Source organism: Panulirus ornatus, chromosome 12 (assembly GCF_036320965.1).
Source record: "Panulirus ornatus isolate Po-2019 chromosome 12, ASM3632096v1, whole genome shotgun sequence".
Lineage (NCBI taxonomy): Eukaryota > Metazoa > Arthropoda > Malacostraca > Decapoda > Palinuridae > Panulirus > Panulirus ornatus.
In genome coordinates, this window is record NC_092235.1 from 53,776,058 (window position 1) to 53,799,281 (window position 23,224).

The 23,224-nt window shown below is 38.0% G+C and overlaps 1 protein-coding gene across 1 annotated transcript in view; it reads right to left on the reverse strand.

The window, feature by feature from the left end:
- rempA (intraflagellar transport protein rempA) overlaps positions 1 to 23,224 on the reverse strand; it is a 107,436-nt gene that overhangs the window by 69,451 nt on the left and 14,761 nt on the right. The window contains exons 6-12 of the mRNA XM_071667897.1: positions 14,979 to 15,154; positions 11,418 to 11,610; positions 7,344 to 7,489; positions 6,477 to 6,575; positions 5,669 to 5,858; positions 2,650 to 2,869; positions 1,905 to 2,189 (exon numbers count right to left, since the gene is read on the reverse strand). Coding sequence (XP_071523998.1) covers positions 1,905 to 2,189; positions 2,650 to 2,869; positions 5,669 to 5,858; positions 6,477 to 6,575; positions 7,344 to 7,489; positions 11,418 to 11,610; positions 14,979 to 15,154 — 1,309 coding nt within the window. The remainder of the gene's footprint in view (positions 1 to 1,904; positions 2,190 to 2,649; positions 2,870 to 5,668; positions 5,859 to 6,476; positions 6,576 to 7,343; positions 7,490 to 11,417; positions 11,611 to 14,978; positions 15,155 to 23,224) is intronic.

Below are 23,224 nucleotides of genomic sequence, written 5' to 3' on the forward strand. Positions count from 1 at the left end.
GAAAGACAATGTTATCTGGAAGGGCAAAGCTGAGTATGTACGAAGGAATAGTATCCCCACCAATGTTATATGGATGCGAGGCATGGGCTTTAGATGATGATGTGTGGATGAGGGCGGATGTGTTGGAAATGAAGTATTTTAGGACAATATATGGTGTGAGATGGCTTGATCAAGGAAGTGATTAAGGGTTAAGAGTGATCTGTGATATTAAAAAGAGTCTGATTGAAAGAGCTGAAGAGAGTGTGCTGAAATGATATGGACATATGGAGAGAATGAGAGAGGAAAGGTTGACAAAGAGGATTTATGCGACAGAAATTGAGGGAACAAGCAGAATGGGGTTGACCAAGTTGGAGAAGGAAAGATGGAGTGAAAAACATTTTGAGCAACTGGCGCCTGGGGTTGACTTGCTGTCAATGGGCAAAACTAGGGCATGTGAAGCATCCACGATAAACCATTAAAAGGTCTGTAGGTCCTGATTGTGGATGGGGAGCTGTGGTTTCAGTGCATTACACATGACAGCCAGAGAATGGATGTGAGCAGAAACAGCCATTCTTCATCTGTTCCTGGTGCTACCTCACTAAGGCAAGAAACAGCGATCAAGTGTGAAAAAAATGAACAAGAATTTGGAATGAAAACAGGGTGCTAAAGGACTGGAAGGATCACAGAGATCACAAATTCATGTAAAGACAAGGTCATTAGTGATAAATCAAAGAACTACAGGGGATTAAATTATTATGTGGGCAAAATGCGTGATACAGCACTGATCAAATAAAGCCAAAAGTTATACGGAAAGTGAAATAGATGAACAGGGTGGATGCAAGAAAGATGCAGTTGTATTGATCAAAAACTTAATAAAAGAATAACAGAAAATAATGGATAATCCAGACTTATAAAGAAGAGCTAGAGTGTAGAAGAGATAGCTAGATGCAGTGAAAGAATAGAAGTAGATTAGAGGTACCTTAGATAAAGATACTAAAGTAATGATTTGAAATCAGAAGCAATAGAAGTAATTTCTGTGTGGAAGTGGCGTGTTTGGAAACACTGATTACAACAGATGAATCAACTTGGTGAGCAAAGTGGAAATATAACTGCACGTATATCAGCACAGAAGTTTATCTCACTTAAATACACCGGAAATGGATAGAGGATGTGTACGACTGATTTGGGAGGTCGACTGTATGAATTTAATCGACCACATGGAAGTGGGAACAAATGTTAGCGATAGAAATATAATGCAAAAATCACAGACCTGAAAAAGCACAGGATTGATTTAAGGAAACTCAAGGTGCACTCATTAAAAATTGAAAGCCAGTCAATAAATGCCTTCCTTTACTGCTTGCACTAAAGTTATCGTAGTACAAGTGCTGTATTAAAAAGGACAACCTTAAGCTGAGATGCTTCCATCTACTGTAGGGATAAGGTAGCACATTTAATTATTATTGATGCAGTTCAATAAGGGCAGAGTGCTAATGATCTGTCATCTGAAATTGCTCTGCTTGCCAAACTCCTTCTCTTTATATATCTATATTGAACTTATATATCGACAAACCATATAGGTTCAGAGTCTTTACCTTACTTGTCAAAATGGGAAAAAAAGAGTAGCATTTCTGCCCAACGAATACAGCCTTTATCATATGTCATCAATATACATCAAATATCACATTCACCCATTTTCACTTGCATCAGGCATATCACTGTCCAAATTTCTATTTAAACAAAAAAATGTAAAAGGCTCTGTAATCACAGTTTCTTTATCAAAGTTCTAATCCACTGAATTGCCTGTCTCAATTACACTCCTGTCTTATAATGTAAATTACCAAATGCTATTATATCTTTCTCATTTTGTGTTTAATAACTTTTTTATATATGATAATCCCAGATATTTTTACATATACATTACTCACCTGTCATGTAAACCACCATCTTTGGAACTAGAACTTTCAGCTGAGTTAGGTGGAGCAGTTCCATCAACATCATCATCCTCTGGATGGCCCGAAGCAAAATTGAAATATGTAATGTTATCATTTTCTATATCCCAAATGTAAAGCTTGGGATCTGGGAGAAGAGATGTCTGAGCCACAGCAATGGAGACTCGAGTACCATTACAGTTACAGCGAGCTGAGATGATTTCCCCAAAGTCCTTAATAGTTTCACTCATGTGCTTGCCTTGTGTATGTGGTTTGGCTTCCCTGTAGAAATGATAATTTCAGTATGTTTGTTTTGCATTTAAAAATTTCTTGAACTGAATATCAAATCAAGTTCTGGGTCTATGAATGTGATACACTTTTATGGAGGAAAGATCATATATCAAACACTGTATATGTCATAGACATATGCATTTGTATACAGTAACTTAAAGAGAAGGACTTCTGCATATCACAAGGGTTGCCCTGATCCTGAAGCATTTTTATTTTATGTTCTATACGATGCTTTCTCATGTACTGAAACTAACAAGCTGGTCAGCCCTCTCACTAAGACTGTACTTACTACTACTACATTCTCTGAAACTTGGAATCATAGCAAGATTCAAAATATGTCACACTATACTGTAATTTTGTCCTTGTCCTTAGAAACTGCAAAAATGGTACAACAAAATACATTGCTCATGAACTAGCATGGTCTAATTTTTAATCTGACAACTTTCCATACCTCCTTGACAGGTCCCAAAGCTTGACAATTCCTTGCAGTGAGGCAGTTACTAGAAAGTTCCCACAAACATCAAGACCAATTGGTTCACCTTCACTCTCTGTGAAGTTGAGAGTTTGTTTTACAGTTCCTTGAAGGGATCGCACTTGAACACTGCCACCTTCAATGGAATATGTGCTGCCTTCATGTAAGACTGCACTCTCAGCTTCACATGGAAATGATGCTGTCAAAAGCAAAAGAAAGAAACGGTTAATGATGTATAAAATATCCTTTACATCATCACAACCATTATAAAGAATGGCTTATGCAAGATCTCCACCACATGCAAAGATCTAGGTACACCTCTTCAGGTTTCTCCAACAGGATACCCTTTTCACACATACACTCCCTCAAACTAGAATTTGCATCCATCATCTATCATCAAATGTAGATACAAATTTCAGTCGTTCAGTCTACATCTACTTCCATAAACACTCTTACCCCACATAATAATGCTTCATCTACTGGAATTTGACCTTAGAATAACCACTAAATTAGGGGCTCAGTTCACTCACCAGAAAGCTAAGCCTCACTATTACAGAATTTTGAATATCATATATACCGATTTATATCTGAAACAAAAATCTTCATGCCTTGTTTAACAACTAAAGAAAGAAAAGATAATAATAATATCATTGTCCTTCACAGTTAACTACAGTACTGTACATACACCATTCCCACACACTCGGCCTCAAAGCTGACTTTTTGGTACAATTAAAAAATTGCTATGCTCTGTTACTGTACTGCTTTTAAATGAGAGAGATGAAGCGAGCAAAAATGTCAGAATGTCTCTCTCCTTGCTTATAAATATCTTCCCCATACCTCACATTATCAGCACAAATGTAACCTTCCAGAGCTTCCACTTACAATTATATGACTATTTTGCAATATTACTGTACTGTTTCATCTGTGGAACAGCTCTAATATGTAATAAGAATTCACTTAAAAACAAAACAAATCAATGAAGATGCAAGTTAGGGAGGGAGGTGGTTAGCCATGGACAGGGATTCGTTTGGCAGACTTAATCAGTCTGCAGCCTGCAGTCTCAGTTCCTAGCTTATTTCTGTTACACTGAAGCGACTGCTTTGCACTGTTACCATACTGTTTTTAGCAACACAGTATCTCGAGTACTGTAATATAATGAAACACTTAGAGACTGGAAAAGAAATTCATATCAAGTGGTACATAAGGAGACACTGTGCAATGTAAGGGTCAGTCTTTGTTATATTTTGGAGGTAGACTAGGTGCTATTTCACACAGGGCTTTTGAAGTGGGTTTATGGGGACAGTAGGTATCAAGATGACTGGTAAAAGGGTGGTAGGTGCTAATGATAGCAAAGATATATTAAAAAAAATCACAAATCAGTAATTCTGTTTTAAAATTTAAAGTTCAAGTTGGATTAAGAAGAATGTATAACTTAAAACTTATTTTAAAAGCCTTACCAACTTATGACATCCACTGAGAACACCAAAAACAAAATAAAAGTCTCCTGTAAGTGCTACAGAGTGATAGCATTAGTGGTAGTAATGATAAAAAATTAATACAAAACAAGTGACCTGATAGATAGAATATCAATAAAAATAAAGAGAAGACAGAAGAAAGCATAAATGCCAAGAAAAATAGATGAAAGTAATGAAAAGTATGCAAGGCTTAATTACATGGTCGAAAAAGACACTCTGACAATGGTAAACAAGTGATAAGCATCAAAAAATATCTGATCAGAAAGAATATGATGTTGAATAATATTAAGACTGGACACCAGTTACTGTGAACATATCAAAGGAAAAGGAATTAATCTCTAATTATTACTACTTTATATCCTAATCTTTGACATCAAGCTTGCACAACCATATCAAACATATTATCTACTAAAGTAATGTGAAGATTAAGAATTTTGTCATTACCAACAACAACTTCAACCAGACCAAAATCTCCAGAGCTCCCATATAATCTATGAATTCACATGACCAGAATGAGGTTGTAATACCCTCTACAACATAAAGTATGTGGAGGTCACAAACATCACCTCTCCAAATGTATCAACAAGATGCACCCACGTTGCACATGGAAAACCAACATGTGACCAGACTTCACATTATAGAGGCTTTCATTTTTTAGGGGAAAAGTGACCCTCAATCACCCTACAAAATACTAGATATAATCATACAGTTTATCATTAACAACCAATCAGAGATGAAATCATCACTAGCTGCATTCCTAACATTGCTTCTTGTATGTCCATTCCTCTTGTATATAAGCAGTTCACCTCTCATGTTTACTTGTTCCCAAAAAACAGGGCAAACATAAGCTGGGTTGAGAGAATACTGGCAAACCTCAGGGATAATAAGGAAATGTCTGTGGAGGTGAACAGTATGAGGAAAAAAAGAAAGCAACTGGGAGCATCAGGAAAGGGAACATATGGTGGAGTGGCAACAAGCAAAGAAGAAGAAAAGAGGAGTTGGAGTGAATATTCTGAAGGACTATTGAATGTGCTGGAAGATAGGGAGGCAGATGTAGGGTATTTAAGTTGTGCAGGTATGTGAAGTGAGAGTCGTGGGAAGTTGTTTAGCAAAAGGAGAAGTGGTGGATGGCTTTCATAAGACAAACTGTGGTAAGGTGGCTGGCATAAATAGGACTGCTTTTGAATTTCTTTAGAAACTGGAAAGATGTGTGATGTTTGGGTGACAAAGGTTTGTGAGAGGAGCGAGTGATTGGGTGAAATTTTCAGTTTTTCTAAATTTTCAGTTTTTTAAATGAAAGGGAAGGGTATCTACTAAACTTCAGTGACTGCTAAACCAATTAGAATGGTCACTAGCATATGTTACAAGAACTGCTTCAAGCCTCCTAGCATTATTGCTGAAAATATTCTGATTAGATTTTACACATGCAGTCCTCCTTGAAGTGAATAAAATGGATTACCAGATATGGACAAAAATCTTGTATGATACATATGTCAGATCTTCTGCACTTTCACATTACTAACCAACAACTCTGAGGTGGGTTGCATCAGAAGTTATTTCATACACAACCATTTTCTTCATATTCCATAGCAGGAGGTGATCCACTGTGTTGTGAACACCTCTCACTTGAATTTCTGCACGTAACTCTAGGTGACTTCCCCCAGAGAATATATCCACAGACAGTTGCGTTGGAGAAACCTGCACTACTGATACCTGAGGAGAGATCATTGGGCAATCAATACACTGGAACAGTATTCTTTCAAAACACACATTTATTGACATGCTGGGGTGGAAAGCATGGGAAATGAATCAGTTTCTCATTACCTCTGACAAGGCACTGGTTGCAGGCTCCAGAAAGAGACACCAGAAGTTAGTGACACAGTTTAGGAGTGTGTGTAAAAGAGAAAGTTGGGAGTAAATGCAAACAAAAGTATGGTAATGAGGTGCAGCAGGGGAGCGAAACAGTAGGGTTTGAAAGCAAGTTTAAACAGGAAGGGTCCTTTAGGTATCTGGGAATGGATATGGCAGCAAATGGAAAAATGGGTGCTGAAGTGAGTCATAGCATGGAACAGGGGACTAAAGTCTTGAATGCATTTTCATAATAGAAAAGTAGTACAAAAAGTCAAAACAGCAATTTCCATTTTTTTAATGGAGAAATGACAATACTGGGGATCTGGCTGTGACATGCAAATACAAAGAAAGAGCTGACACACCCTCAGAAGGGAACAAGTTAAAGATAATGGGTAAAAAAGACTTCTGCTCAGTTTGTTACTGCAAATTTGATTTACTAGAAATCTATCTCAATAAAGCTGCGAAATCTTCCACACTAACCTGATCTTTGTAGCTAGCCACCATGTGCTGTTCATTCAATATATACACATCTCGTACAGTATTAACAGCCAATAAGTTCTGAGTCGATCCCCAAGAAACCTGTAAAACAGATGAAATGGTATACAGATAAGCTTAATTGCTATGTCAATGCAACAAAAATAAGAATGATAACTCAAAAGCCTCAGTGCTACAGGTCTCACACATATGGAAGAGATTCCATACTTCCAACCAAAAATTAACTAGTATGTTTCATACAAATGAGAGAGATTATGTACAAAATCAGTGGAAGGTACTGTATCATGAAGTGAATTGTTGATAAAGGATAAGATACTGAAGAAATGTGGATATATGGAGGGGTGGATTTGACGAGAATGAATACATAGAGAACTTGAGAGAATGACTATGTATCTGAATTTATGGTACGAGAACCAACATATAATAAGACTAAGTTATGCTTAGGTGACCAAGTGATGGAATGCATGTGAGGAGCCATAATAAGTGTTTAAGGGTTCTGTATATTAGCCCCTAATGTACAGAAGTTGGGAAGACAAGATAAAAAACTGAGATAGGAGAAAACAGCTGATATTTTATGAAAGGAAAGTGATGAAATGTATTTGTCAGAGGACCTGGTTAGATGAAGGGGGTATGTGGCATGTTAGGAAGTTATGTCTGGACAGGACAGCCAAAAGACTTTTCAAAGTTCATCCACCCCTGAAAAGAAGTTCCCATGGGAGATGGGACATTAAAGATCTAAATCACACAAAAATTGAGGATGTGTGCAAGTGGAATGAGAGGTTGTATTTGATGTATGTGATCCAAAAATTAGAAATACAAACTGTTCAGTGGGCTTATCCAACCTGTGCATACCTGTTTAACAGCCCCAGAGATGACTGTGGGATTTTGCAGTTTCCAATCTTTCTCTGGGTCTTTCATATATTCATCTTCCCCAAGTTTGTGTTCCTCAAACTTCCACATGGCCACACTACCAAGGTTTGTTCCCGCACAAAGGATTTCTGGAGTTAAGATTAAAGAAAACATTTTTAGGAAAGGCATTAGCAATAGGAATGTTTACACAGGAAAATGGAGCAAAGTACAGCAAACAAGTATGAAAAAAAGTCATGTATTATGCATTAAAACCAAAAAATACCTATCCACAACCAAGGCCAAAAGACATTCCCATGGTTTCCCCAACTAGTTCATTTGCTCTGGTTCAGCCCATTGACCGTTAAGTCACCCCATGAATACCACAGTGCTCCAATTTACTCTGTCCCATGCATGCCTAAAATGCTCATGCATGTTCAAACCCTGACATTTCAAAGCATCTTTCATTCCATCCTTCCATCTCCTCCTTGGTTTCCCCCTTTTCCTTATTCCATCTACCCCTGACATGTATACTGTTTAGTCATATCTCCTTACTTATCCTCTCCTTAGGTCCTAACCTTTTCAACTCACCCTCCTTGGTCTTCTCATATACACAATTTTTACTACCCCAACTCTCTCTAACTTATTATTTCTTATTCGATCAACCCTCCTCCCACCAAATATTATCCTCAGATATTTAATTTTTAACATATCCACCATCTTCCATACTTTTTTTTCATATAGGGCCTACACAAACCTTGCAACCATACAACACCATTGAGACAACTATTCCATCAAACATACCCATCTTTGCCCTTAGAGGCAATAACCTCTCCACATACTCCTCAGTGTGCCCAGGACCTTAACCTCTTTACCCAACCTATGGCTTCTTCAGCTCCCATGTTGTTGCCATGTCCCCTCCCTGGTATCTAAAATACTCCACTTCCTCTACATTCTCCTCATTCAAATTTGCACTTCAACTAATCTGTCTCTCTCCACTGCTGAACCTAACAGCCATGTCTTTATTCACATTTACTCTCAACTCCCTCCTTCCATATGATTTTCCAAACTCAGAAACCAAGTTCTGCAGTTTCTCACCCGAATCTGCCACCAATGCCATGTCCTCAGCAAACCACAACTGACTCATCTCCCTGGCCACCGGACCCCAACAGACTGCCCCTCTCTTCAAGACTCTTACATTCAACTCTCTCATCACCCTACCCATAAACAGATTAAACAGCCATGATGACATCACACATCCCTGCTACAGACCCACCTTCATCTGAAATCAACAAATTCTCTTTTCAACTCACATATACACATGCCTCACTTTCTTGATAAAGACTTCTCACTGCTTCTGATAGCTTTCTTTCCACACCATATAAATGTAGCACCTTCCAAACAGCATTTCTGTCAACACCATCAAGCTGCATCCAAAACCGAAGGAAGTAGGGATGGAGGACAAAGTGTAGGTGGTGTACTAGACTAGCATGTGAGTGGGATGGTGTGGAGGCTTCTTTTCCTTCAGGAACTAGACTAAGTCAGGTCATAACATAGAAGTCTTGGCCCTATGCTCTCTGGTATGATTAAAGGATTACTTTGCACTGTTACTATGCTCTTGTTGGCTAGTCATACACTGAAGTATGGCATTAATACCATGTTTAAAAATGAAATAGTGATGTGTCTTCATTAAGTTTTGTTCACAGACAATGGGATGTGAGGGGTGGTCTTTGTTATGCTCAGTTGGCAAACAGAGGTTTTGTGAACAAGTTTCTGGTAAAATATACTTTTACTTTTTTTGTGTCCCAGCAGTGGGTTTGCTCATCATTCTATGATGTTTACACGGTTTTCATCATTTATAACCATAGTGAGTGTCAAGTTGATTGTAGAAAAGGAATTAAATGCTAGTGATGACATGGGTGAAAATAAGCCACAAATTAATTCATTTAGATGTAAGATTGAGTTTTCAGTCAATTTGAATAATAAAATCTTACCCACATTTTGAAAAATGTTAGTACTTGCTACATCTATAACAGGAAAAATCGTGATGTAAGAGGCTTGATAAAAGCTGGTGCTCAGCCATTTACACCTTAAATTGTTATAAAAGTGATGGAAACAAAAACAGTAATGTTGAAAATTAAGACAGAGCAAGTGATGCCAGGGATACTTCTCATTTAACCTATAAAGAAAACAGAGTAAAGATTTAAAATCAGGAAAAAATAGATGAAAGTAATAATAAGTAAAAAACAGTTCTCACAGACAGCTAGATGAATCCTGATAACAAATAACATAATGATATGTTAATCTAGAAATCCACACTTTTACAGAAATTCCAAACCATTACCAGGAAATATGAGCTCTCTTGTGTTGAAGGAGCACCATTCACTACCTCTGGCTGCTGTTGCTTTATTTGTAGTTATAACTGTTGTGCTGAGACATCAACATACACAAGCTCTGGCTATAATACTCTTGTGAAGTTAATCCTATTATGGTGAGGCACTCTACCGTACAAAGCATCCTTGCCCACAAAATTATTCATGTTTCATTGTTACACTATAATATGAAATTGCATGTAAGTTCACAATACTGTTCATAGAGTGGTGATGTGGCAATGACATGGAGTGAATGATTTCATCTCTACAGTACTACAATAGTTGTGTAGGCAGCCACCGACCAGGGAGGTATATTGTCAGTGCTTCCCATTTAGGTATCAAGAGGGTTTGTGATGGTTGCATGCATGTGAACCAGCATTCCAGTGGTTGTCAAGTTGCACTCCTCTGACCCATATGAGAAATCAAAGGCTAAGAGTTCACCAGTTATAAGGACTCTTTTGCCATGTTTAGGAGGGAGTTACAGAAGGGAATGGGCATCAGAGATATGGATAGATAGACAATAAAAAAAAAGAGTGCCCAGTTTTACCATGGCCACCCTCTTAGGAAGCTTCCAAAGGAAACAACTGTCAGACATAAAGATAGGCAGATCGATAGATGGACAGATAGACACTAAGAGAGAATGTATCTGTATAAGGTGAATCTGAGTATGTACAGGATAAGATTGACAGTAAAATCCACAAAGGAGTAAAGAAATAAGTTTGATAAAATGTTTGCAAGAATAAGCAATGACTGTCTTTTCTTTGTGCCACACCAACATATGGACTACTGACATTCTGTTCACAAACATACAATCTATCCTTGTCACACATAACATACGACAACACTTAACTCACACAACTCATTCTTTATAGCTAGATTTTCCTGCGGTGAGTGCTATGCATTAGTCCTGCTTTTTGGCAAAATGGGAGAGGGCAATAGATAGAAGTAGTAGGCTGGAACATTAGGCAGAAGCATTAGGTAGAAACAGTAGATAGGAACATTAAGTGGGAACATCAGGTAGAAGTAATAACTTGGAACATTAGGTAGACACATCAGGTAGAAGTAACAGGTAGGAACATTAGGAGAGAGCATTAGGTACAAGCCTTAGTTGGAACATTTGGTAGGAGCCTCTGAAGAAACAAGCCTGTAGCCTGTTAAGGAAGATGCACTAAAGGCTAAGAAGTAACAGTGGAAACTTGCTGTGGCCATCCCCCTTGAAGAAGTTACTGAAGGGCACAGGCATCAGAGATATACTTAGATAGAAAATAAAAAAGAAAGTGTATCTATATAAAATGAGTCTGAGAGTAAAGAGTAAGACTGACAGTAAAATCAGTAAAAGAGTTCACCAATTATGGAGCCTCTTTTACTATGGCTACCCCCTTGAGGAAGCTCCCGAAGGGAATAGGTTTCAGAGATACAGATAGATAGATAGGTATATAGAGAAGAAAAGAGTGCATCCATATAAGGTAAGTCGAGTAAGTATTAGGTAACAAAGACAGTAAATTCAGTGGGAGAGTAAAGGATTGAGTGTGATAAAAGAGATATGTGTGGAAGGCTAAGCAGTGACTGAAGTTTGAAGAAAACTTCACATGAGCCTGCCTACTAAACAGATAGATTAACTATTTCTCTTACCTCACATATTCTAATTATATATAGAATATACCCAATATGATATTCATAATATCAGATATAACAATTTTTCACTTACTTTTATTCTCTGAATAACTTAAACACATGACATATTCTTGATCACGATAGCTTGGGCCTTGTAAACTTAACACATAATTATCCCCAGAGTCTAAATTCCACAGACGAACAGAACTGTCTCCTGTTGAAACAGCCAACAAGCCACTGCCTGCCCAGGTAACCTGAATGTCATTAGTTCTTCCACTCAACTTTACCTGAAATGCAAAGATTTACAATTACTGGCAGACAGGAAGGTATGGTACAGAGGGAACAGAAGAAAACTGCACTATGGAATGCCATTTTTAACTGTATTCTGGATGGGTAGGCTTTGTAGTTGTCCAACACAGTTGCTAGTTATCAAACTTCAATTTTTCCAAACTACTGCAGTTCCCACTGCTTTGAGTTCCATCACTTACAACAAATGATCAAGAGAGTAAGGCATATGTACAAGTGGGTGCAGAGAAGGGTGGGTAGTTCAAGGTGAAGGGGGGTCTGCAGTAGGGGTATGTGATGTTTATGGACAGGGTGGTGAGGGAGGTGAATGCAAGTGTCTTGGAAAGATGGGGAGGTAAGCAGTCTTTTGGGATTTGGGGGCCTGGGAGGTATGACAGCTAGAGTGGTTATCTGCAAATGAGGCTGTTGTTCTTTTCCTGTCACCAACTCACTACAGCAGGAAAAGCAGTTGTGTGTAAATAAGTCCATCTGTATGATATTTCATGCATAGACTGAACTGACAAAAATGTATGGCCCAAGTGAATATATTTCCAGGGAAGAAATATCCAAATACACACAAGCAAGATACCCAGAGGGATTGGCATACTGATGAAAAAACAGAAAAACTAAAATGATTTTATAAAGAAAGCAGGGATGTCAGTAAATTGAAGGACAAAGAGCATTACCAGGTTAGAAATAAAGCTACTGATGGTATTTTGTATTGTGACTTTTTTTCTTTTTTTATTATCATTATTATACTCAGTCACTGCCTCCTGCGCCAGCAAGGTAGCATAAGGAAACAGACGAAAGAATGGCCTAACCCACCCACATACACATGTATATACATAAATGCCCACACATGCACATATGCTGATTATTACAGCAAAAGTAGTTTTCTTATTTAAACTAAATCCGTGTTAATCACGAGCAGTTGCAGGATCATGATTTGAAGTGTAATGTGTGAGAGTGCACAGGCTGAGTACTGATCAACTTTGCAGTGCTAACATGGTACGAAGATTGAGAGGAATGTTTAGGAAAAGAGAGAACTATGATTGTAGTAATAATGGCTGAAAAGTTGAGTTCGTATATGACTGATGTGTGGATTAGGAAGGCAGGTACAATAGGAAAAATAATTAAACTAATAAGCATTATCATAAGTCAATTGAAATGGATGGATTATGGGAACAGTGTCAAATACATGACTCTTCATAGAAGAAGTGATAGAAATCATTAGAAAGGAGTGATGGTGATGAAAAGTAAGATATTAGTAAAGTAGAAGAAAATTGAGACATTTTGAGAAAAACAAATGTGGGAAGAAGATAAAAGAAGAATGAGGTAAGTGAACAGGCAGAGGAAAAAAGGCAAATGAAGAGTTGAGTGATGTGGAATAGAAGACATAAAAAGGAGAAGAAAAGATGTTTGGACTAAAGAAGGAAATAGGGGATGAGGAGAAAGGCACCATGGAACTCGTGAAGGGCGTAGAATTGTCTGGAGAAATAAGGCAGCATGGAGAAATGTGGGAGAGCTTGGATTAACATTTTCGAACTTTAAAATGTTGATCATCAGGATGAGCAGTTATGCTGTCTTGTCGATGGAGTAGTGCAATGGTTCACCTAGGTTTGAAATTATTGGTAAAAGATCCACAGAGGTTATTAAAGTTTGCAAATGCCGCAGGCGCGAAAAATAAAATTTGCCTGCCTCAGTCACGTAATATAATCAGAAAGGGGTTATTTTCATGTGGTACAGTTCTTTCAAGTAATATATAAAATAGAAGAATGGGTTAGTTGAGATTGCTGAAATTTGAGCAAAATAGTATTATGACAAAGGCTAAAGTGGATAATTTGCTCAATTACAGAGGGATAAGTTTCGATATGGAAGTTAAAATTAATATGGAAATACTGTTATCAGTAAATGAAGTACAGGAGTGCATGAATGGTAACATCAGTCGATTATTCATGTATTTCAGATTTTAGAGATCCCCAGGATCAGTTTGTATAAGAGTTATGTTTACATGAAACCTTTAGAAGGCTGCTGCAGCTCAAGCTGTGCTATTCTATGGCAGGGAATATGTAGAGCTTCATAGAGATGCTTCTTGTGGAGGATACCAAATATGTGTGGGTCACAAGTGTTAGAAGCAGTAAAGTCCTTTTATCTCAGTACATACAGAGAGACATGTTACGGTAGGTAAGTGAGATGGTATAGTTTCAGGAATGGGATATTCGTGCAAGTGGGGTTGATGTCTCCTGTTGGATTAATTGTTTGAATGGTGGGGGTTGAAAGGAGGTTATGCTGAGTCTGGAATTAGGGGCAAGTATGACTTGTTGGGTGATAGTGTTGGGAAGGTGATCAATGTTGTTCGCTGATGATACAGCGCTGGTGGCTGATTCATGTGAGAAACTGCAGAAGCTGGTGACTGAGTTTGGTAAAGTGTGTGGAAGAAGAAAGTTGAGAGTAAATGTGAATAAGAGCAAGGTTATTAGGTACAGTAGGGGTGAGGGTCAAGTCAATTGGGAGGTGAGTTTGAATGGAGAAAAACTGGAGGAAGTGAAGTGTTTTAGATATCTGGGAGTGGATCTGTCAGCGGATGGAACCATGGAAGCGGAAGTGGATCATAGGGTGGGGGAGGGGGCGAAAATTTTGGGAGCCTTGAAAAATGTGTGGAAGTCGAGAACATTATCTCGGAAAGCAAAAATGGGTATGTTTGAGGGAATAGTGGTTCCAACAATGCTGTATGGTTGCGAGGCGTGGGCTATGGATAGAGATGTGGGCAGGAGGATGGATGTGCTGGAAATGAGATGTTTGAGGACAATGTGTGGTGTGAGGTGGTTTGATCGAGTAAGTAACGTAAGGGTAAGAGAGATGTGTGGAAATAAAAAGAGCGTGGTCGAGAGAGCAGAAGAGGGTGTTTTGAAATGGTTTGGGCACATGGAGAGAATGAGTGAGGAGAGATTGACCAAGAGGATATATGTGTCGGAGGTGGAGGGAACGAGGAGAAGAGGGAGACCAAATTGGAGGTGGAAAGATGGAGTGAAAAAGATTTTGTGTGATCGGGGCCTGAACATGCAGGAGGGTGAAAGGAGGGCAAGAAATAGAGTGAATTGGAGTCATGTGGTATACAGGGGTTGACATGCTGTCAGTGGATTGAAGCAAGGCATGTGAAGCGTCTGGGGTAAACCATGGAAAGCTGTGTAGGTATGTATATTTGCGGGTGTGGACGTGTGTATGTACATGTGTATGGGGGGGGGTTGGGCCATTTCTTTCGTCTGTTTCCTTGCGCTACCTCGCAAACGCGGGAGACAGCGATAAAAAAAAAAAAAAAAAAAAAAAAAAAAAAAAAAAATCTTTAAACATATTACATACTTTTACTAACCTTATTGACCTCTGTGACAGAACCATCTAATGCTACAGAGAACTGTCCTAAAACCATGCCTTCCGTGATGACCACGAGCAAGTTCCGGGATTCATGATGTAAAAGGCATTTTATGCCACCATCAGCCTGAAGAACCTCAACACAGTTTCCACTGTCACTTACATGGTACAAGACACCTGAGAGAAATGTTGGTATATTTGAGAAACTAGATCTTATAACTCTCAAATGTGCTGAAACAGTTCCCTTTCTTATTCATTGAAGCTAACACAGTGGATTAGGTATGCCTAAGAGTAGCAACAGGCATAAAATAATTATCACTGCTATAAGCATTAGTCATAAAATTCAATATTAGAAATTGCCACACATAAGTACCATGACTCTTCAATAATTAATATGTGCTATCAGAAAATACATTCAGTAATGATAGTAGACTAAAGCTTAAACATATGCTAACTTTAAGAAAATGGAAACAATATGAACTATTTTCCAGAAATGTAAGAAAGTGAAGATACATGATAAATGAGTACTGTTACAACAGGACAAAAACTCAAGAGAATGAAGAAAGATATGTGGAATAGGAAGACACTACAAGAAAGAAGAGAAGAGTAGAATTGCACCTAAAAAATAGAAAAGGTGGGGAATGAAGAAAGATGATGCACCATGGAAGTGATGCTGCAGTAGAATTGATCTGGAAAAAAATAAGGCAGCATGGAAGAAAATTGTGTGCCTGAGTCTTGGATTACAACACTGCTTTCAAACTCTTAAAATGCTATGATCATCAGCTGATGAAGCATGGTTCACTGCTGCCATCCTTAACTGACTACTCAATGGTTTCCACACCTCATTTGAATTTTCAGCTAATACTGATTCCACCAGTTTATCTATAGGTGTCACCACCAATCTCTTGTCATGGCTGGAAAAAAAAATTGCCTGCCTCAGTCACTCATATACATCAGAGAAGGTTTATATTTTCCATGTGGCTACAGTCTCTTCCCAAGTAAACAATAAAAAAAAGAACTTGGGTTAGTTTTAGAATGTATTATTCCTAATATTTTGAGAAAAAAAAAATCAATAGTATAACTGACAATTTAAGATGATTATTTCTTCAATTATCTATGTAGTATAAAGTTTCACATATGGAAACAAGGTAAAATTACATACATATGAAATACATGTGTACTACAGTTAAAAATTGTAGTACAAGGAAGTGCATGAATGTATACTATCATCAGATATACATATATTCATTTCAGTTATCTTTAATTACCCCAGGATCTCTTAGTAAGAGTTCTTGTTTCATCTAGGACCTCTTTCCAGAGGCTCCTGCAGCTCAAGGCTGTGCTACTTCTAGTGGCAGGGAAATGTAGACTCCTTAGGGATAAGAAATTCTTTGGGGAGACCCTACTCCCAGATATAGCCTCACCAGAGGGCAGTTGAGTAATAAGTGCCCAGTGTCTTCCTCTTACATCATGAGCATGAATAGTCTTAGGTTATGTTGAGATGGTGTATTTCAGTGTTGTAGGAATGGGTGATATTCTGTACAAGTGGGCAAGTGTGACTCTTGTTTGTCTGGAAAGTATTGCTTCTGAATGGTGGTGGGGTATGAAAGGGCAGCTGTTTAGTGCTTGAGGGATTATTTTAATATGTATGTACTTCGTTAGTGCTATATTTGTTTGGTGAAGGGGAGATCTATGAGTAGAGGTTGCTGAAATGTGAGACAGGGACAAGCTTTTATTTCTGCTTGGGTGTTGGTAGTTTGTTATGGAGTGGGTTAGGTATTGTTGCACGATTGAGATCACACTTGGAAAAAAACTGTACACTAGCCACCCACTCACCTTAAACTTAGTCCATTTAAAACCCTACCTCAAAAGTATAAAAGAAATCAAATCACTTTTTAGGGTTTTCCTTATGAATAATATGCATATGTGCAGTGAAGAAAAAATATTTTAGTGGATTTTTTCATTTTTTGTGCACGAGTCCCTTTGGATCAATCAGACATTCTAAAGGTTAATAGAAATAATTATTGTAAGAATGATAGAGAAATAAGACCATTCATGTCAAAAGGAATAATGAAGTCCATCCTAATTCAAGATCAAGGTACATTTGGGAAGTGAATATGATGTGTAGACCAGATTTTCACATCTATGAAGGCAGGTGTTCAAGAGAGGAAAATTTTTTGTGGCTGTTGTGGAGTCAGAAAAGGCTCAGGATAAAGATATTAGGAAAGTCATTTAGAAAGTTATAAGTGTGCACAGACTTCCAAATATTGTTAGGAGCTTATGTAATGTAATCAAAGCTTGTATGAGAGTACATAGTTGTATGACAGCATGACCTGAAATAAATGTGGGAGTGTGTAATGTGGCTGTGGCTGTGCATTGTCACATAATTGTTTATTGTTTTCATGGATTGAGCATTATGCAAGATGAGAATGAGGGCAGGGAGGGGAATTATGCTGCATATTGCTGAATCATGGTGGAACAAAATCATTGCTCTCGCAGGTATCATATGCTGATGATACTGTTCTATGTAAATGAGAAGAGGTGCTGGAGGCAATGGTTGATTTGGTGAATGGTGATGAACTGGAAGTTCTGGATGAATTTAGGTATTTGAGAATGAAGCTCAGCACAGTAGTAAAACAAATTTAGTTGGCTTATGCAATCAAAACATGGACATGGAATGAATCACAGAATCCAAGCTGTAGAAATGAGTTATTCGAGATGGGCACGTGGTATGACTATATGGAATGAGGAAAGAAATTAGGGAGTGTATGAGAGAAGTGGTATGGCAGGAAATGCGTAAGGAATGAATTCTGGAATGGTTAAGTGAGTGAAACATAATACTTTGAGATGGTTTGGGCACGTGGAAAGAATGCAAGACGGGGAATTTACAAGGAAAGTGTATGATACTACAATTAAAGTGGTTGGTGTGAGAGGAAGACCACCTGTGGCATGGGGAAATAGGATGGAAGAGTACTGGAGTGATAGAAATGGTGTATGTGAGGGAGTTATGTAAGGACAAAGACAAGTCGAGACTGTTCTATAATGGCCACCCTCTTGATGGGAGTTCTCAGAGGGAACAGGTGTCAGAAATATAAACATAAATAGAAAGGTAGGATAGGAGGTAGATGGACTGTATTAAAACAACCTCTGGTTCATTCCTTTTCTGCCCTTCCTCTAAATCATGGTGGTACAAATTGAATTGTATATTGTACTGTAATGCAATGCATACTAACATTTTGCATAAACCAGTGTTGTATTTTATATGGCAAATTAGAACTATGAAAACTTAGTGATCCTTACAAAGTGATGGCAGCAGCTGGGATATTCATAATTACCTCAGGAATAACATCTTTGAAAGGGAAATGTAAACTCCTTTTAAATGAGTTCCCTGAGAAGACTGTACTCTCAATGGTACAGCCTCACCAAAGGTAACTTTTCACTCATGGTGTAACCTAAAGCAGGTGGAGTACAGTAACAACGGCAGCTGGGATATGAATCACAAATTATTTTGTTCTGCTGCCATTATGAAATCCAGTATGATTAGAAAACAAAAAATACTAATATTGTTAAAAGGGAAAAATATTGTTCTTAGTCATCTGTTAGTCCCATAAAAGAGTTTGCATGCAAAACATACGGTTCTTGTAGTGGCAGAAGAGGCAGATGGATCATATAAATGCTACCACTGGCTTGATCCTCTGCAATCCTCCCTTTGGCCCAGATTCTTATGTTGTATGGTAATATCATGTACCAGTGTATTAGATTTTAAAGAGATGGAAGGATGGAGTGAAAGAGATTTTTAGTGATTGGCGCTTGAACATGCAGGAGGGTGAAAGGCATCCACATGATACAGTGAATTGGAATGATGTGATATACATAGGCGACTTGCTGTCAGTGGACTCAACCAGGGCATATGAAGCAACCGGAGGAGACATGGAAAGGTCTGTGAGGCCTGCTTGTGGATGGGGGCTGTAGTTTTGGTGCTTTAAACATAATAGATAGAGAATGGATGTGAGCAAATGTGGTCTTTGTTTGTCTCCAACACTGCCCTGCTAATGTGAAAAATGGCAAACAAATAAAATATATATACATCCCCTCCCCAACATACATCTGAGTTCCATTCTGACCAACCAGTCGGATCTCGAAATGGACGTAAGTCGGATGCATGTCAGTATGGCATGTAGGATTCGTATACCAGTACACAGCTATCAATTAATATATAATCCAGTAATGCCCGCTGACCATCTTCCTACTCACATATACTTGGGAATGTCCCTCTTTTTAAATCTGGTATTCCCAATCACCAGTCCTTTTACAGCACATAACTCCACAAGCTGTTCGTTTCCATTCATAATACTGAATACCCCATGTCCCCCAATTATACCATAAACTGCCACATTACTCGACCTCACATTCAAATCACCCAATACGAAGATACCTAGTCTCTGCATCAAAATTGATGACACTCATTCAATTGCTCGCGAAATACTTGCCTCTCATGATCTTTATCTTTTCATGGCCAGGTGCATAAGCACTAATAATCACCCATCTCTTACCATCCACTTTCATTTTTACTCACACTCTCACCTCTGCTTCAGGAGTAGTGCTACTCTTTCCTTAGATCGTCCTCTCATCAGTCCCTCATCCTACTCCTGAAACATTTCCAAACCATTCTTCCTCTTTACTCTAAAGCTTTGTTTCACTTAGAGCCAGAACCTCCAGGTTTTTTCCTGAAACATACCATTTATCTCTCCTCTCTTCTAATCTTGTTAACATCCACACACATCTAGACACCCAAGCCTGAGCCTTTGAGGAGCATGAGCACTCCCTACTTGACTCCCTCTTTTCCATCTTTTACAAATTGATATACAAGAAGGGGAGGGTATCCACCACCCACTCCCACACTCTTTAGTCCCTTTTACAACAAGCTTAGCAGTAGAATTTTTCTTCCCTATCCCAAGGATGAAATAAAAAAGAGTATTAATCTTCTTTATTTTAAAATATAATTACTATACATCAACCATATTTTTAACAAGAAAGCCATTCAAGCTCACAGAGAGAATCTAACATAAAATTCAATTCAAAATAACACTTGCACATAAGAAATATGAAATAAATTAAATCTAAACATAAAAGCAAGTAAAGCAACGTGTTAAAATAATAGAAAATACATGCAAATGCAACTACCAATACAGCAAGGAAATGAAAGTAAATGAATACATAACACAAACTAATGACAGCAAACAAAACAAAAATGTATCAAGCATAAAAGCATGTAAACAAAGTAAGGAACACAAACAAATACCAGTACCCTTCATGAAGGACCGAAATTTTATTAAAGCAGAGAAAGTAACAGTAATGTTGTCAATAATTCATTGATTTAGGTTTGCATCAAAACTAGCTTTGGGATATTAATAATTATGTTTTAGGCGCTTTAATTATTTCATTTTAATCACAGAAATACCTCCTGAACAGGACTTAGAGCATTATATTTCACTGAACGATATGAGGTTGAATAATGTAAAAGTAGGTAATGCACCTTTAAAATATCAGCAGAACCTTTAAAAACTTTCCATACTAAGTGATATGATATTTCTATCATATCATGATATCTATCATGATATCTATCATGATACCCCGCAATCTTCAGGAAGAGATGAATGTTATGCTGGTATATTTCTATACCAGCATAACATTCATCTCTTCCTGAAGATTGCGGGGTATCATCTGGAGGTTTACTTTCATGAGCATGACTGGTCAGTTTTGGGTAGATTATTGATAAGTAAGAGAAACCCTGACTGCTAGGAAGGTCAAATGATGTTTTCATAAACTGTTAATTTTATAACATTGATTTTCTACCATTCTATTACCCACTTTTACTTTAATTAATCCCACATCTTTCTGGATATGCTATTTTGACCAAACTCACCATCATTCAATAAAATCTAATGTTTCAAATCATGCTCCTAAGTATTTTGAGTAAACAAAATGAATTATGTAGAGAAAGTATGCCATGTACAGCTATTTCCCAAAGCTATTTTTGATGCAGTGCTAAACTGATACATTACTAAATCATTATTATTATTATTTTCTTTTCTTTCATACTATTCGCCATTTCCCATGTTAGCGAGGTTGCGTTAAGAACAGAGGACTTGGCCTTTGAGGGAATATCCTCATCTGGCCCCCTTCTCTGTTCCTTCTTTTGGAAAAAAAAAAAAAAAGAGAGAGGAGGATTTCCAGCCACCCGCTCCCTTCCCCTTTAGTCGCCTTCTACGACACGCAGGGAATACGTGGGAAGTATTCTTTCTCCCCTATCCCCAGGGACATTATTATTATTATTATTATTATTATTATTATTATTATTATTATTATTATTATCATTATTATTTCTTCTTCATACTATTCACCATCTCCCGCATTATCAAGGTAGCATTAAGAACAGAGGCCTGAGCCTTTGAGGGAAATCCTCACTTGGCCCCCCCTTCTCTGTTCCTTATTTTGGAAAATTAAAAACGAGAGGGTAGGAATTCCCCTTTTAGTCGCCTTCTACAACACGGCAGGGAATACATGGGAAGTATTCTTTCTCCCCTATCCTCAGGGACATCATTATTATTATCATTATAATTATTACTATTATCATAATTAATTATGATTAGTATAGCACAGGAAATGGCAAATAAGTATGAAAAAAATTTATTCATATTTGCCATTTTCCATGCCAGCGAGGTAGCATCATGAACAGATGACTGAGCCTTAGAGGGAAAAATCCTCACTTGGCCCCCTTCTCTGTTCCCTCTTTTGGAAAAAGAAAACAGGAGGGGAGGATTTCCAGTCCCCCGCTTTCACCTGTTTTAGTTGCCTTCTACAATACGCAGGGAATACATAGGGAGTATTCTTTCTCCCCAACCCCAGGAAATAATATACTGTATATATATGTATGTATATATATATATATATATATATATATATATATATATATATATATATATATATATATATATATATATATATTATATTTTTTTTTTATTATACTTTGTCGCTGTCTCCCGCGTTTGCGAGGTAGCGCAAGGAAACAGACGAAAGAAATGGCCCAACCCCCCCCATACACATGTATATACATACGTCCACACACGCAAATATACATACCTACACAGCTTTCCATGGTTTACCCCAGACGCTTCACATGCCCTGATTCAATCCACTGACAGCACGTCAACCCCGGTATACCACATCGCTCCAATTCACTCTATTCCTTGCCCTCCTTTCACCCTCCTGCATGTTCAGGCCCCGATCACACAAAATCTTTTTCACTCCATCTTTCCACCTCCAATTTGGTCTCCCTCTTCTCCTCGTTCCCTCCACCTCCGACACATATATCCTCTTGGTCAATCTTTCCTCACTCATTCTCTCCATGTGCCCAAACCACTTCAAAACACCCTCTTGATAGCCATTTTCCATGTTAGCAAGGTAGCTCTGGGAAACAGACAAAGAAAGACAAAGTAACCCATATACATATACATTTTTATTTCACTTTTTTATTATACTTTGTTGCTGTCTCCCACGTTAGCGAGGTAGTGCAAGGAAACAGACGAAAGAATGGCCCAACCCAACCACATACACATGTATATACATAAACGCCCACACACGCACATATACATACCTATGCATTTCAACGTGTACATACATATACATACACTGACATATATACACATGTACATATTTATACATGCTGCCTTCATCCATTCCCACCACCACCCTGCCACACATGAAATGGCCCCCCCTCCCCCACATGTGCACGAGGTAGCGCTAGGAAAAGACAACAAAGGCCACATTCATTCACACTCAGTCTCTAGCTGTCATGTGTAATGCACTGAAACCACAGCTCCCTTTCCACATCCAGGCCCCACAAAGCTTTCCATGGTTTACATATACTCACATATATGTACATATACACATATATACATACATATACATATACACACATACTGATGCTCCTCGATTTACGACAGGGTTGCATTCCATGAAACCCATCGTATGTTGAAAATACACTTAATACATTTAATACTGTACATCTAGCCTAATGAACATCATAGCCTAGCCTAGGCTATCTTTAACATTCTCAAAACACTTAAATTAGCCTACAATTGGACAAAATCATATAAAACAAAGCCTATTATAGTGTTGAATATATCTCCATTGTAAAGTCGATAAATTGTAAGTCGAACCACTGTAAGTTGGGGCTCATCTGTA